Raw genomic sequence first — 15,984 nt, 5'->3', positions numbered from 1 at the left:
GCGAGGGAGGCCTTTTGGTCCCCCAAAGGTTATTGAGAGAGCTGAAAAAGCTTTGCTATATGGGCAGCTGGCGACGGAGAGTACTGCTGCAGAAGGTATGTTTTGAGGGTGTCATACACTATTGGGGTGTCTCCTAGTTCACAAAGCCAGTCGGATATTTCCGGGAAGGTGTCCTCGAGTATCGCCGCGAGAACATAATCTGCTTTGGTGGTTGAGCGAGTCACACCCTTGATGCGAAACTGGACTTATGCACACTGAAACCAAGCAAATACCTCTCCGCTGGCGAATGATGAAAGTTTCATTGGGGCAGCCGCAGCGCCAACTTTCGTACAGTCCACCATAGTACCAACGACGGAGGGGAGAGCGGGGGTGGAAGGCGTGAGGAGCGAGTCGACTTCCAGGGTCACCAATATGACGGGCCAAGAGAAGGTTGTGACTCAAAGACAGGATGAAAGAAACTGAGTGAGTTTATTAAAGAAAACTTTCCTTTATATACAAAAGCTCAAGGCAACAAGAAATTTACACATTCAAAATCGACACCGTTACCGGTGAGATAAACAGACATGTTTATTCAGGCTCTTTTTAGTGTGAGGGAAAAGCGAAGATACAAGCTTAATATATACACAAAATGAACTATGTACGATCGTGGGACACAAGGTTGGTACACTTCTGTTTTGGGTATTTATTATATGTATTAATGTTAAGTTTGGTTGGCTGGTTGGCTTTTTTTTTTCCGAATGTATTAGGATTAAGAAACATAGTTTTAAGGTAATGTTTTGTCTTTAATTTCCTTCTGTGCAAGAGTCCAGCTATAAGATTACTATGGTAGAAAGTTTGTTCTGAGGAGACTATTGTTAGTAGGATTCAAGGTTGTACGGGGTTGCTTTTTGTGTGCATCCCGCCACATTATTTTGGCGCCCGAACAGGGCCTGCCGAGGGGGGACTGATAGCTGAACTCCTGGAGCAAGGACTGATATGGTTAGGATTTAGATTTAAGACTGAAGAAATAAGAAATGGAAGAACAAAGCAAGTTATTGGGGGAGGAATATCAGTTTGATTAAGGAGCGTAAGGAGAAGTTGTCTGTAGAGAAACAGAAGTTTTTGCTTGAGAATGCGAGACTGAGTTGTGAGAATGAGGAGCTACAAAGAAAACTGAGGAAACTTCAGGGAACTGTAGAGAGAGTGGAAGAGGGTGTTGAAATGAGGATGCAAGAGAACGAGGAATGAATGGAGAAATGAATGGAAGCTTCGATGGGAAATTAATGGGAATGATGAAAACATTAATGGATGAAGGTACAGTCAGAGGAGTGGTTTCTGCTTCGGGTAATGGGTTGATGGTGAAAGAGAAGGCTAAGGTAAATGATAATGGGGAGGGTAGTGATAGTGAGATTGAAGATAAAGGAATTAGGCATAGAAAGGATGAACAGAAATTTGATAAGAAGAATGACAAGAAAGGTAAAAATAATGTGAAGAGAGAAAAGAAGAAAGGTCAGGATGAAAGTGTGGATGATTATGAAGTTTGAATAAACTTCTGGGATATAATAAAATATATAGTTCTAAAATTACTATATTTAACAATATATCTGATCGTTTACATAGTTAAATAATGGAAAGCAGTAAGCTGAGTTGCCGTTCCGAAGTCCTCCAGAATATTCAACCACTCAAATTATCAAATGGTCGTATGCAGTAATATTCTCTTCACCATATATCCCTTTATTCAACACTGACCTGAAATCTATGAAAACACACTGTAAAAGGATATAAAACAGCATCTAACCCAACGCAAAAAAATTACCCTTAAGAAAGTTCGAGCTATATAAAGAAAACAACTTGACAAATAACAAGCCAAGCACGATAATCAACTCTAATTTATATTAAAGGTGAAACAGTAAAAATTGCGTTTAAAGTTGATAAAATACACCAAATACAGTATAATTTAAAATATTCAAGGTCAAATTATATTAAATATTAATAGCAGACACGCTGGCTGCCACAATTCATGAACGGAATTTTTAACAGTTATAAATTAAAGTATACTGAGCGTGCATAATCACCAAGTTACTCACATCTTATATCAGCCCGGCAGGAATAAAGCTGCACTTTAATGGACGAGGTGGTGTGGTAGTCTCAGGGGTTCAAACTTCCGATATACGGAATAATACCAGGTTGCCGTCTCCATGAGCCCCATCGATGTCGCACTTATATATTACTTTGAGTTCATGAGGTTAAATAAATCCAAATCCAGAGCGAAGATAATTTCCGGATAAAACCATAGGATCGTCGATCGGCCGGATATATATAATGATGGATCGACAAACCTCTCTCCACTCTGCCTCACGTTGAACTGATCTACCAGAACAAAAGAACTGGAACAGACTTCTGTTTTCTTTAATGTAAACACTCAATTGGTGATCTCGGTAGTTTACTAGCTAACTAGATTGTAAGTAACTGTGACAACAAGCTCAGTTTAGATTCTTCTAAAATAACAGAGATCACGAATTGTGTATTTGGCAAATTAAATAAATATAAAGCAATTTTCATTTTCACACCTAAGTAATGGAAGTATTTAATTAATATGCAAATAAAAAATGAAATTCCTTTTCATTTTCCACACTCCAGGGGAAGGGTTCAATAAAACAACGTTATTGAACGATTACAAAAATTAAGCACAAAAATGTAAAGAAATTGTTACTGCAATACCCAGCCAAATATATACGAAATATACATTTCCACAGAACTAAATTACTCATTGAGCATATTTTTAGTTCTGCTTTCACTTTCCATGGCGGCTTTCCGTCGCACCTTATTTACAATCTGAAAAGAGTCATCAGTAATAACAGATATCCCAGACTGATCAGAATTTACATGCATTTCATTTACACTTAAAATTGGAATCAAAGAGCTTACATGACGCTTAACTAATTCGCGAGTTCTACCTTTCAATAAAATTGCATTAGTTGTCTCCCCAATAGTGTTTATTACTGTCTCCTTCACAACCGCCATTGGATAATTAAAGGGTTTACAATTTTCTTCTTTTATCAATACAATATCACCTGGATGAAGTGGTTTATGCGTAACAGGTTTGTATCTACTCTTTACGTTGACCGCTTGCTTCATTAAATGAGCCAAAAATTCCTTATTATAGGTTTCAGTCAGAGCCTTTCGTACATTTTTCAATTTATTATAGCTCTCTTTAATGTGCAATAGTGGCTCCTTATTTGCAATCCATTCAGAATCCATTTCTGGGTCTGGCTGCAAAGAGGGGATAAGATTAAGAGAGATCCTATCATAACCATAGATAAGTGTTTCAGGAGTTATCGGGTCTGGAATAAAGTCATTACTTTCATCTCTCAATCCTTCAACAAATGCAACAGGTCTACGATTGACTTGATAAATTGTTTGAGCAACAATGAACTCAAAATCTCTGTATTCCAACATGTAATTTTTAATAGAGCCATGAATTAGTTGCTTCACCATTTTAACACAAACTTCAACTAAACCTCCCAAAGGATGACAACAATTGAAATATTGTTCAAATGTGGTAGACTTCACATTATTTTCTCCAAAATATGCCTGAGTATCAGAATCCCTCAAGAAATCAGTCATTATATTTGCTCCAGCTACCAATGATGAACCTAAATCTGATAAGCACAATTCAGGAATGCCATATTCATAAGTATGGATCAGGAAGGCTCTCAAGAATTCTACAGTACTAAGATCAAAACATATCTTCAAATTTATTGCTCTCGACCATAAACAAGTGATGCACAAAATCCAGACCCTCATTTTCTTCTGTTGATATTTCACCTGAAAGTATCCCAAGTGATCAATAAATATATTTAAATGGAATGTTAGGGGGTTCCAGTCTAAATTCTCTGTATGGTGATTGATTAAGTTTAATAGTTCTCTGTTTCACCTTGCGACAAGTAATACACTCCTTCAATACACGTTTTACAACAGAGAAGTAGTGCGGTACACAATACTGCTTTCTTAATTCGGTTAAAATTACATAGCAACCTGAATGGGATAATGCACAATGTAAACTTAAAATTATCAATCTCACAAGCTCACTGTGCTTTGACAACAATATGGGATAACGAATACTTTCATCACACTTCCAACGAGAAAATTTACTCCTAACTCTCAATAAACCAGTCCTATCAGGATAAACATTAAGTTGATTAACTAGGTTGGGGATATTCCCAACATTCTTGCACTTACTTGAAAAATACTTTTTCACATCTGCAAAGTGAATGTCTTGGTCAACTTTCAGGATTTGAGTAATAGCCTCTGTGTACAAATTTGTTGAGGTTACTTTCATATGAGCGTATTTAACCTTATCCCTTTTATACAGTCTACCTTTTAGAATGTGAACAAACTTTAAAACTAATCTATGCACGGAAACCAGTTTGTAGAAATCAGAATATTTCTGTGGAGATATTAAATGCTCATTAACTTTAGCTATAGACGTGCCATGCATCACCTGATAGTTGTGTGCTTCCAGGGCTGAAAGGTCAGGTTTTGCCAAAGGATTTGGAACCTGAATATTCAAAATATCATCTCTGCTGATCTGCATATCCATATTAGAACACACTTTTAAAAATTTAGGTCCTGAAAAATAATTGGACTTTATAAGAGTTCTATATGAAACAGGTCTGGTAATTTGATCAGCTGGGTTTTCAATACCTGAAACAAATCCATAAATAATAGGATGAATTTCGCAAAGTCTGCTTATGTGTTCCAACCGATTAAGAATTAATATACTATTTTTACTTTGCTTCTCAAGCTTATGAACATGAGAATTAATCCAAGCAAGAGAAACTAGACTGTCAAATATAGCTTCAATTCTACTATATCTAATGGCGTAACACAAGCAGGGCCTACCAGATCTTTATAAAGGTCAATTAATACTTCCGAGCCCAATACAATAGACTGAAATTCTAATGAAGGAATTCCCTTAGCTGAAAACGCTTTGTTGACAATTCTGTTTTTGGCAAGTACAAAACTAACTTCCAAAGAATAAATCTCTTGAATATAAACAGTAGTACCATATATATCTTTACTGCTATCAGTAAAGGCTACCAATCTATACTGACTATTCCTTCTTCCCACAAACCTTTGAATCTTTATTTCAGGAGATGCATTGACTTGTCTAAAAATGTTTTTCCATTCCCTCAAAAGGCTATCATCAAGTTTCATATCCCAGTCAAATAAGCCATCACACTGCAACTTGTGCAGAAACAATCTTGCTCTATTTAGAATTGGTCCTGTAAATCCAAACACATCATAGTGTGCAGCAATGGATTTTAATACTTTCCTCATATTATCTGCTCCGATATCCAACTGCAAATGTCGGGTTCTTAAAGTATCATCTAATCGATTCCATACCATTCCCAAAAGCTTAACTTCTGTTGAGGTTTTCTTAGATTCATTTTCATCAATTTTATCCTGTAGTTCCTTATCGTTAGTGACAAACTGCTGCAGAAAAAATTTATAAGGTTCAAATATGTTTTTAAGATTATCAAATGCCCACTGAAGCTCTTCTTTAGTATTGGAGGTAATGCTACCATTATCCATATAGATTAGGGAGTAGATGTGTCTCTTAAGTTCCTTAATTTCTTTAGAATCCATATCAGTATCAATCATAAGGATTTTGTACAGACCAAGCAAAAGCAAACAAGGTGAGCAAACTAAGCCAAAGGGCAATCTCAAATTTCTATATCCAACAAGAGTATAATCTTTCCGAGCCATATTTTTGAACCACAAAAACAGCAGCTTGTTTGAATCCAAAGGGGTCAAGCAAATATTTAGAAAAGCTTTCTTTACATCAAAACATAGCAATTTAGTATCAAAGCGTAAGTTCAAAAGAGCAGTGGTTATCTTTTGATTGATGCAAGGTCCACTCAACATGGCTTGATTGTGACTCAGTGTAACTTTCTGAGAGGGATCTCTTTCACTAAGGTTAGACAAAAAGACCACCCGACATTTTGTAGTCTCTCTCTCAAGCTTGAAAACTCCCAGGTGACCCATGAAACTGTGACAAGGATTCTCCAACAAAAACTGTTCCAAATTCTCTATTCTTTCTATGATACCTAACTCCTGTTGTTCTTTGAAATATTGATCCATCATATTTAAGTAATCCGGATTCTTTATGGTGAATTTCTTTAAATTAGACTTCAAAATTTGAGTAGCCAAATGGCGATTTTTGCCCAATAAATGTTTTACCTTATCATTCCAAATTAAGGGCATAACTAGTCTGCCGTCAGCATTCCGAGTTGTGTTACTGAGAACATAGTCAACAATTTTATCATTGTTCTCGACATAATCTTCTGGAATATTAACATCATCAAAATTCAATGTTTTCGAACATAAGTTGTCGAGAACTTCTTTGCTGGCTCTCTCAAATTCAGAGTCTAAAATTTCTCCATTATGATCAAGTACCACAAAATTAGCTCCAACATCTGTATAATTGTTTGTCAGGGAAGCATTGAAGACATTACCCATGTCCTTAACTTCTTCACATAGTGGAGATAAAATATTAGAGCATGAAATACAGGCAACTGTGTCCTGACAATTCTTCAAATGTATCAAATTATGACTCATTTGATACAGATTTCCTATGAGCATAATACCCAACGGAGTTACCGAGTACACAGAAGGTATATTACCCTCTAAGTCACCAAAATGAATAGTATTTTCCTTTAGGCAATATGCAGAATTCGACCCTAAAATGAAATCTACGTCCATAATTTCATCCTTTCCATTCAACAGATATTTATCAGCCACAGTATAGCCCTTTTAAATAAAACCCTGAACAACAGATGTCAAACCAGGTAGTTTTAAACATGTTTTAATGGATGGTACACTCATAGCCTCCAATTCACATAATCTGTCCCCAATCATCATAGACACTTTATAAGAACACGCATTGTACAATCGGGAAGAATTAAATCCATTTACTCTTAACGTAATATTTGATTTAACAATTGGTAAATTTTCCCTTACAGCACACTCTTCCGTTATGAAATTTGATTGACATCCCCCATCTCGCAAACAACGGATGCGATTTCCATTAAGAAGGTCACAAGAAAAGGTGGGTAGAATTGCAAGACTACAATCATTTACCATCATAACATCCCTTGAAGCTTCAGCAAAAGTTATACTCGAACTCTTATCTTTTACTTCTACCTTATCTGACTTTGGAGGCTTATCTTTACCCTTCTTTGCCAAGCCATTACTATCATTTGTGTGTTCTTTCCTTATATTACTCACACACAAAAACGTGAAATGAAAAGAACCACAAAAACAACGTCGGGCAAAATAGAAATTGCACTTATCTGAAGAGTGATCCAACCGAGCACATTTTATACAAGCTTTAAGTTTCTTCAGCCTATCGAGCTTTGATTTAGGGTCCGGATATTTACTACATTTATGAACTGGATGGTCACCATTATCACAAAGAGAACAATGTTTGAATACATTAGCATTATCTTTCCGTAACTTTACGTTAGATGCTAAACTTGTGGTGGGGGTTGATTGACAATATACTTTGGCTGCTAAACCAACAGCTGAATTAGAGGGACATGGTCTGTGATTGGATCTATAATCAACTCGTTTCTGTAATTCCATATATCTCTCACTCGCCTCAAAGAACTTACTCTTTATCTGATCCAAAGAAGGGTTAGTTTCATTTGTAATTTGCACAAGCTGATCTTGAAATTTTTTGTTTAGTCCCTTCCATGAAAAATACTGTACTACGTCATCAACAGAGATACTCAAACTTTTAATAGAGTCTTGTATAGAATTAATATTACCAATATACTCAAATGGATCAGATGAAAAATCCAACTTCAACTCTGTCATACGCTGCAATACATTAAACTTACGAACTGAAGGAGACGCAAGTGCTTGTAAGAGTAAATCCTTTGCAATAGTATAAGACTGTTGTACACTATCCAATGAATTAATCAAATGTGACGCTCTACCGGAAATCTGCTGTTTTAATAGCAAAAACTTGTCAAAGTCTGAATAATTATACCGCTGTACAACATCTTCAAACTGACTTAAAAACTTTGTTAAATCTTCACCATCTTGGCTACAGAAAGTAGGCAAAGGAGCCTCAGGACTTTTAAGCCTACCACTATTACAACATGGCGATTGTGATACAGAAACTCTAGTTAAATGATATAAACACCGATTTATTTTGTCGTCATAAGAACTACTCTCATTAATTTCCCTTTTGTTTTCAGCAACAGCTTTGGCTTCGTCTGAAGCAATATCTTCCCATTTCAAATCTCTAATGATAACATCCAATCTGGAAAGTTCATCTTTAACTCTGTTTAATTTGATTTCAAGAATCTTTCTTTCATCTTCCGATTTACCAGACAAACTTTAAAGGTCATTAAAAATAATATTCACTAGTCCTCTAAAATTCCCTCGTGAACTAATGTGATATTTAAGTTTATGAGACATTTTGGCACAAAACACAGATACTGCTCACAAAGAAATAAGTGTTACAAATATATACTTTCAAAAAATCACGAATGCTAAAAAAATCACAGCACGGCCGGTAATAACTAACAATATCGCACGTAAATAATCGAATGCATTAAGAAATTGCCAAACAAGCAATAAAACTTACACCAAAACAACGCACAGTAAAATGAAAAATTATTACCACCTTAAATGAAATACCAATAATTCACCAAACAATTCGTAATAAGAAAAATAATTCAATTAGCAAGTTACGACACCGAATGAGGCCACGGAAACGGCAACAGCAGCTTTCCAGCGTGCCCACCCGGGGGCGCCATTTGAATAAACTTCTGGGATATAATGAAATATATAGTTCTAAAATGACTATATTTAACAATATATCTGATCGTTTACATAGTTAAATAATGGAAAGCAGTAAGCTGAGTTGCCGTTCCGAAGTCCTCCAGAATATTCAACCACTCAAATTATCAAATGGTCGTATGCAGTAATATTCTCTTCACCATATATCCCTTTATTCAACACTGACCTGAAATTTATGAAAACATACACTGTAAAAGGATATAAAACAGCATCTAACACAACGCAAAAAAATTACCCTTAAGAAAATTCGAGCTATATAAAGAAAACAACTTGACAAATAAGCCAAGCACGATAATCTACTCTAATTTATATTAAAGGTGAAACAGTAAAAATTGCGTTTAAAGTTGATAAAATACACCAAATACAGTATAATTTAAAATATTCAAGGTCAAATTATATTAAATATTAATAGCAGACACGCTGGCTGCCACAATTCATGAATGGAATTTTTAACCGTTATAAATTAAAGTATACTGAGCGTGCATAATCACCAAGTTACTCACATCTTATATCAGCCCGGCAGGAATAAAGCTGCACTTTAATGGACGAGGTGGTGTGGTAGTCTCAGGGGTTCAAACTTCCGATATACGGAATAATACCAGGTTGCCGTCTCCATGAGCCCCATCGATGTCGCACTTGTATATTACTTTGAGTTCATGAGGTTAAATAAATCCAAATCCAGAGCGAAGATAATTTCCGGATAAAACCAGAGGATCGTCGATCGGCCGGATATATATAATGATGGATCGACAAACCTCTCTCCACTCTGCCTCACGTTGAACTGATCTACCAGAACAAAAGAACTGGAACAGACTTCTGTTTTCTTTAATGTAAACACTCAATTGGTGATCTCGGTAGTTTACTAGCTAACTAGATTGTAAGTAACTGTGACAACAAGCTCAGTTTAGATTCCTCTAAAATAACAGAGATCACGAATTGTGTATTTGGCAAATTAAATAAATATAAAGCAATTTTCATTTTCACACCTAAGTAATGGAAGTATTTAATTAATATGCAAATAAAAAATGAAATTCCTTTTCATTTTCCACACTCCAGGGGAAGGGTTCAATAAAACAACGTTATTGAACGATTACAAAAATTAAGCACAAAAATGTAAAGAAATTTTTACTGCAATACCCAGCCGAATATATACAAAATATACATTTCCACAGAACTAAATTATTCATTAACCCATTTCTTCCCAAATTTTTTTTTTCTTTGGATTTCAAATTTTTACACTAAATCTAGTTCATAAGGATCCAAAATCAGTAGAATATATAATTTTTTTCAGCTGCATTCATTGTACAATGAATAATGGAGTGTGACATATATGTCACGCTAGGCAGTAACGAGTACATTTGGGGGAAATATGAAAAATTCTGTTCTATTTTGAAAGGTTTATTGTTTGCTGTTATATAAGTGACATAACTAAATACAAAAGAAGTCTACTGTTTTCATACATGAACTACCGTAGTCACAACCACCAAATGAATGGAATTTGAAAATTACAATAAAAAAACAAGCCAAAAGAAATAGTCATTGTATTAGATCTTGCACTTAGAATCAAAACAAAGATTAAATTGCCAGTTCAAAATGCTAACATAAAATAATCAACTTTTCATTGCAACTGATACATCATGTGGCACATCATTGAAGTCTATTTTGTGTGAAATGCTAAATTGCAAGACAAACACAGACCTACATCACACTTATTACACTGACTGGAAGGAGATTTGCTACACAGATTTCCAGCACATCTACGTCTTTTCTTGTTTGGGGTCTCTATCTGGTAGTGTTCTATTCCATCAAAACGAATGTCATCAAGAACTCTCTTACAACCTGTTTCCCCCTGGGAAGGTCTCCCAGGCCCTTTAGGAGGGATCCCATATCTCTTCAGATAGCTTTCAGCAATCTGTTCTTTGAAATCTAGCTGAGGTAAACATCCACCTGACTTTTTATGAAGAATCCAAGCATTTTGCACTGATACATCTAATAACCAGGTAAAAATACACCACCACCACTTCTTACCCCCTAATAGATACTCTATAATTATTCACATTCTGGTCTTGACGGTCAGTTCCACCCATGTGGTTATTGTATTCTCGAATAACTAATGGGCAGTCAACTTCAATATTTTTTTTCTCTTTTTGAGAGTATCTTTTCACCTTACTAAGGGGTTCCCTTCCATGAGCAGTTGATGCAATGGTGACAACCGAATTATCCATCCATCTGCATAATGAAATGTTATTTGCCTTATCTATGATGAAGTCTGATGTTCCCCTTTTTTCTTTTTTCATCTCAGAAACTGCTTTCAAAGGGCATTTTTTCAGCCTATTGTCTCTTATTGTTCCCGTAGCAGTATAGTTTTGCTCACTCAGGTGTTGGAGAAGAGGAAAAGAGGTAAAAAGGTTATCAAAGTAATAGCTGTATGGGAGTTGTATTTTATCATCTGGCAATGACTTTATATTTTTCAGAACAGTGGCTCCACATTTGCCAAACGCTTTCCCCTCATATGAATTACCTTCATATGTTTTACCTTGGTATAAGTCAAAGCTTACTAAATAGCCTGCATCAGTATTCAGGCACCAAACTTTATAACCAAAGCGTATTGGTTTGTTTCGAATACACTGCTTGCATCCATGGCGGCCAAAATATTCAACCATTGCCTCGTCATGAGATAGATGCTGCTCTGGTTGAAAATGAGACAAAAATCGAGTGGAATGTAGCCTTATCAGGGGACGGAGTTTAGCATATTTATCTGAATCATCAAGATTAGTATTATATGCTAAATGTATGAACTGCATTATTTTATCAAATCTGTTCCTTCTCATTGCAGAATACACTGCCTCATTTCTAGTCACTGGAGAATTCTTCCAGTAAAGTCTCCGTGATGGAACTGGAACAATGCCAGATAAAAGTAATATGCCAAGGAAAACCTTTAGTTCTTTTTCATTTGTTGAGAAGGAAATTTCTCCCTTGTAACGAGCATAAAGAGCTGACTGTTCTATTATCAATCTGAAAACTTCCTCATCAAAAAACAATTCGAATAATTCACATGGTGATAAGTTCCGGTATTGACTGTAATTCGCCTCAGGAAAAATTGGTTTTGGTGAAGAAAATGTTGCCTTTCTAGTCCACTTTGGAGTTTTGAAGCAATAACTAGAGTCATCATAGTTCTCCAAGTCCTCTCCTAAATTTCCAAGCCGAACTCCATTTGGAAGAGCTGCTTCACCTGCAGCATCTAATTGTTTACCAGAGATTATCAATTAGACCACCTTGATCTTCATCAGCAGAATCTTCGTCAGTCAGACCATCATCAGCACGCTCAATAAAAACATCTGCAGCAATATCTTCTTTCTCTAACTCTGCTAGTATTTCATTGACAGTCAGAGACCTGAAAAAAAAATAAAAACGTGTTATCTCTGGATTAAATTTAACAAAGTAACTTATTAATGAGTTAAAATAACTAAAAGTGTAGTAAAGTAAAGTAAAAGAAAGAAAATGAAGCCATAGAATGTTTTATATCACTAGAAAGATATTACTATCAGTTTACATACAGTAAAATAGAAAAAGGCATAAATGTCCCTGTATCATCCTAGCGTAACATATATGTCACAGAAAATATAAAATGCACTGCTGCCAATATTATAAATCTTAGATATTCATTATTAGCACAGACATTTCTCTATAGCCATATTTCAAGTATTTTATCAAAAAACAATACAATATATCTAATGAAAATGGCAAAATAATACTCACTTTTTGCCTGAACTCATTTTCACACCAGAGCAAAAACAGCACTTCTGCACAGAACGGTGTCACTCCCTTGAATGAACTTCTATTCCTGTAAAAACTTGTATGCAAGTAGATACATGTATTAGCTCTCACACACAGGACCTATCATGAAACAAGTTTCAACATGTAAACGTGTGGTGTAAGTTAACTGAACATATGTTCTACGTAACATATATGTCACGCTAGTTAAGCATATTTTTAGTTCTGCTTTCACTTCCATGGCGGCTTTCCGTCGCACCTTATTTACAATCTGAAAAGAGTCATCAGTAATAACAGATATCCCAGACTGATCAGAATTTACATGCATTTCATTTACACTTAAAATTGGAATCAAAGAGCTTACATGACGCTTTACTAATTCGCGAGTTCTACCTTTCAATAAAATTGCATTAGTTGTCTCCCCAATAGTGTTTATTACTGTATCCTTCACCACCGCCATTGGATAATTAAAGGGTTTACAATTTTCTTTTATCAATACAATATCACCTGGATGAAGTGGTTTATGCGTAACAGGTTTGTATCTACTCTTAACGTTGACCGCTTGCTTCATTAAATGAGCCAAAAATTCCTTATTATAGGTTTCAGTCAGAGCCTTTCGTACATTTTTCAATTTATTATAGCTCTCTTTAATGTGCAATAGTGGCTCCTTATTTGCAATCCATTCAGAATCCATTTCTGGGTCTGGCTGCAAAGAGGGGATAAGATTAAGAGAGATCCTATCATAACCATAGATAAGTCTTTCAGGAGTTATCGGGTCTGAAATAAAGTCATTACTTTCATCTCTCAATCCTTCAACAAATGCAACAGGTCTACGATTGACTTGATAAATTGTTTGAGCAACAATGAACTCAAAATCTCTATTCCAACACGTAATTTTTAATAGAGCCATGAATTAGTTGCTTCACCATTTTAACACAAACTTCAACTAAACCTCCCAAAGGATGACAACCCTTGAAATATTGTTCAAATGTGGTAGACTTCACATTATTTTCTCCAAAATATGCTTGAGTATCAGAATCCCTCAAGAAATCAGTCATTATATTTGCTCCAGCTACCAATGATGAACCTAAATCTGATAAGCACAATTCAGGAATGCCATATTCATAAGTATGGATCTGGAAGGCTCTCAAGAATTCTACAGTACTAAGATCAAAACATATCTTCAAATTTATTGCTCTCGACCATAAACAAGTGATGCACAAAATGCAGACCTTAATTTTCTTCTGTTGATATTTCACCTGAAAGTATCCCAAGTGATCAATAAAAATATATTTAAATGGAATGTTAGGGGGTTCCAGTCTAAATTCTCTGTATGGTGATTGATTAAGTTTAATAGTTCTCTGTTTCACCTTGCGACAAGTAATACACTCCTTCAATACACGTTTTACAACAGAGAAGTAGTGCGGTACACAATACTGCTTTCTTAATTCGGTTAAAATTACATAGCAACCTGAATGGGATAATGCACAATGTAAACTTAAAATTATCAATCTCACAAGCTCACTGTGCTTTGACAACAATATGGGATAACGAATACTTTCATCACACTTCCAACGAGAAAATTTACTCCTAACTCTCAATAAACCAGTCCTATCAGGATAAACATTAAGTTATTTAACTAGGTTGGGGATATTCCCAACATTCTTGCACTTACTTGAAAAATACTTTTTCACATCTGCAAAGTGAATGTCTTTGTCAACTCTCAGGATTTGAGTAATAGCCTCTGTGTACAAATTTGTTGAGGTTACTTTCATATGAGCGTATTTAACCTTATCCCTTTTATACAGTCTACCTTTTAGAATGTGAACAAACTTTAAAACTAATCTATGCACGGAAACCAGTTTGTAGAAATCAGAATATTTCTGTGGAGATATTAAATGCTCATTAACTTTAGCTATAGACGTGTCATGCATCACCTGATAGTTTTGTGCTTCCAGGGCTGAAAGGTCAGGTTTTGCCAAAGGATTTGGAACCTGAATATTCAAAATATCATCTCTGCTGATCTGCATATCCATATTAGAACACACTTTTAAAAATTTAGGTCCTGAAAAATAATTGGACTTTATAAGAGTTCTATATGAAACAGGTCTGGTAATTTGATCAGCTGGGTTTTCAATACCTGAAACAAATCCATAAATAATAGGATGAATTTCACAAAGTCTGCTTATGTGTTCCAACCGATTAAGAATTAATATACTTTTTTTACTTTGCTTCTCAAGCTTATGAACATGAGAATTAATCCAAGCAAGAGAAAATAGACTGTCAAAATATAGCTTCAATTCTACTATATCTAATGGCGTAACACAAGCAGGGCCTACCAGATCTTTATAAAGGTCAATTAATACTTCCGAGCCCAATACAATAGACTGAAATTCTAATGAAGGAATTCCCTTAGCTGAAAGCGCTTTGTTGACAATTCTGTTTTTGGCAAGTACAAAACTAACTTCCAAAGAATCAATCTCTTGAATATAAACAGTAGTACCATATATATCTTTACTGCTATCAGTAAAGGCTACCAATCTATACTGACTATTCCTTCTTCCCACAAACCTTTGAATCTTTATTTCAGGAGATGCATTGACTTGTCTACAAATGTTTTTCCATTCCCTCAAAAGGCTAGCATCAAGTTTCATATCCCAATCAAATGAGCCATCACACTGCAACTTGTGCAAAAACAATCTAGCTCTATTTAGAATTGGTCCTGTAAATCCAAACACATCATAGTGTGCAGCAATGGATTTTAATACTTTCCTCTTATTATCTGCTCCGATATCCAACTGCAAATGTCGGGTTCTTAAAGTATCATCTAAACGATTCCATACCATTCCCAAAAGCTTAACTTCTGTTGAGGTTTTCTTAGATTCATTTTCATCAATTTTATCCTGTAGTTCCTTATCGTTAGTGACAAACTGCTGCAGAAAAAATTTATAAGGTTCAAATATGTTTTTAAGATTATCAAATGCCCACTGAAGTTCTTCTTTAGTATTGGAGGTAATGCTACCATTATCCATATAGATTAGGGAGTAGATGTGTCTCTTAAGTTCCTTAATTTCTTTAGAATCCATATCAGTATCAATCATAAGGATTTTGTACAGACCAAGCAAAAGCAAACAAGGTGAGCAAACTAAGCCAAAGGGCAATCTCAAATTTCTATATCCAACAAGAGTATAATCTTTCCGAGCCATATTTTTGAACCACAAAAACAGCAGCTTGTTTGAATCCAAAGGGGTCAAGCAAATATTTAGAAAAGCTTTCTTTACATCAAAACATAGCAATTTAGTATCAAAGCGTAAGTTCAAAAGAGCAGTGGTTATCTTTTGATTGATGCAAGGT

At 35.3% G+C, this 15,984-nt stretch overlaps 3 protein-coding genes across 5 annotated transcripts; all 3 read right to left on the bottom strand.

The window, feature by feature from the left end:
- Positions 1-1,601: 1,601 nt before the first annotated feature.
- LOC137657932 (uncharacterized) lies at positions 1,602-13,361 on the bottom strand. 3 transcript variants are annotated; one of them, XR_011047241.1, is made up of 4 exons: positions 12,616-13,361; positions 9,360-12,250; positions 2,067-9,022; positions 1,602-1,728 (listed from the first exon to the last, which is right to left on the bottom strand). XR_011047241.1 is itself a non-coding variant. In XM_068392629.1 (2 exons), exon 2 carries the CDS (start codon positions 6,745-6,747, stop codon positions 4,822-4,824), a length of 1,926 nt encoding a protein of 641 aa, XP_068248730.1. In that variant the 5' UTR covers positions 6,748-9,022; positions 9,360-13,361; the 3' UTR covers positions 2,027-4,821. The 3 variants fall into 3 exon arrangements, 1 of the variants encoding a protein (XP_068248730.1); XR_011047240.1 differs by having other exon boundaries at positions 9,360-13,361; XM_068392629.1 differs by lacking the exon at positions 1,602-1,728 and having other exon boundaries at positions 2,027-9,022; positions 9,360-13,361.
- Positions 2,743-3,786, bottom strand: LOC137657438 (uncharacterized). The gene has a single exon (XM_068391775.1). It carries the CDS (start codon positions 3,784-3,786, stop codon positions 2,743-2,745), a length of 1,044 nt encoding a protein of 347 aa, XP_068247876.1.
- Positions 13,362-13,508: 147 nt separating the features above from the next.
- LOC137657437 (uncharacterized) lies at positions 13,509-15,731 on the bottom strand. The gene is made up of 3 exons (XM_068391774.1): positions 14,858-15,731; positions 14,306-14,695; positions 13,509-14,101 (listed from the first exon to the last, which is right to left on the bottom strand). The coding sequence occupies exons 1-3, from the start codon at positions 15,729-15,731 to the stop codon at positions 13,509-13,511; spliced, it is 1,857 nt and encodes a 618-aa protein (XP_068247875.1).
- Between the last annotated feature and the right edge of the window lie 253 nt (positions 15,732-15,984).

This window comes from Palaemon carinicauda, chromosome 18 (assembly GCF_036898095.1).
Source record: "Palaemon carinicauda isolate YSFRI2023 chromosome 18, ASM3689809v2, whole genome shotgun sequence".
NCBI classification, from domain to species: Eukaryota; Metazoa; Arthropoda; class Malacostraca; order Decapoda; family Palaemonidae; genus Palaemon; species Palaemon carinicauda.
Note: the sequence above shows the minus strand (reverse complement) of the source record. Positions and strands in the feature narration are given on the sequence as shown.

Excerpts from the sequence above, each read along its gene's own strand:
- LOC137657438 (XM_068391775.1), bottom strand. The coding sequence starts at position 3,786 with ATGAGGGTCTGGATTTTGTGCATCACTTGTTTATGGTCGAGAGCAATA.
- LOC137657932 (XM_068392629.1), bottom strand. The coding sequence starts at position 6,747 with ATGGACGTAGATTTCATTTTAGGGTCGAATTCTGCATATTGCCTAAAG.
- LOC137657437 (XM_068391774.1), bottom strand. The coding sequence starts at position 15,731 with ATGATTGATACTGATATGGATTCTAAAGAAATTAAGGAACTTAAGAGA. Across the intron at positions 14,696-14,857 it reads TCATAAGCTTGAGAAGCAAA|GACCTAAATTTTTAAAAGTG; the intron begins GTAAAAAAAGTA and ends ATTATTTTTCAG. Across the intron at positions 14,102-14,305 it reads TGTGAAAAAGTATTTTTCAA|GTTGCTATGTAATTTTAACC; the intron begins GTAAGTGCAAGA and ends TATCCCATTCAG.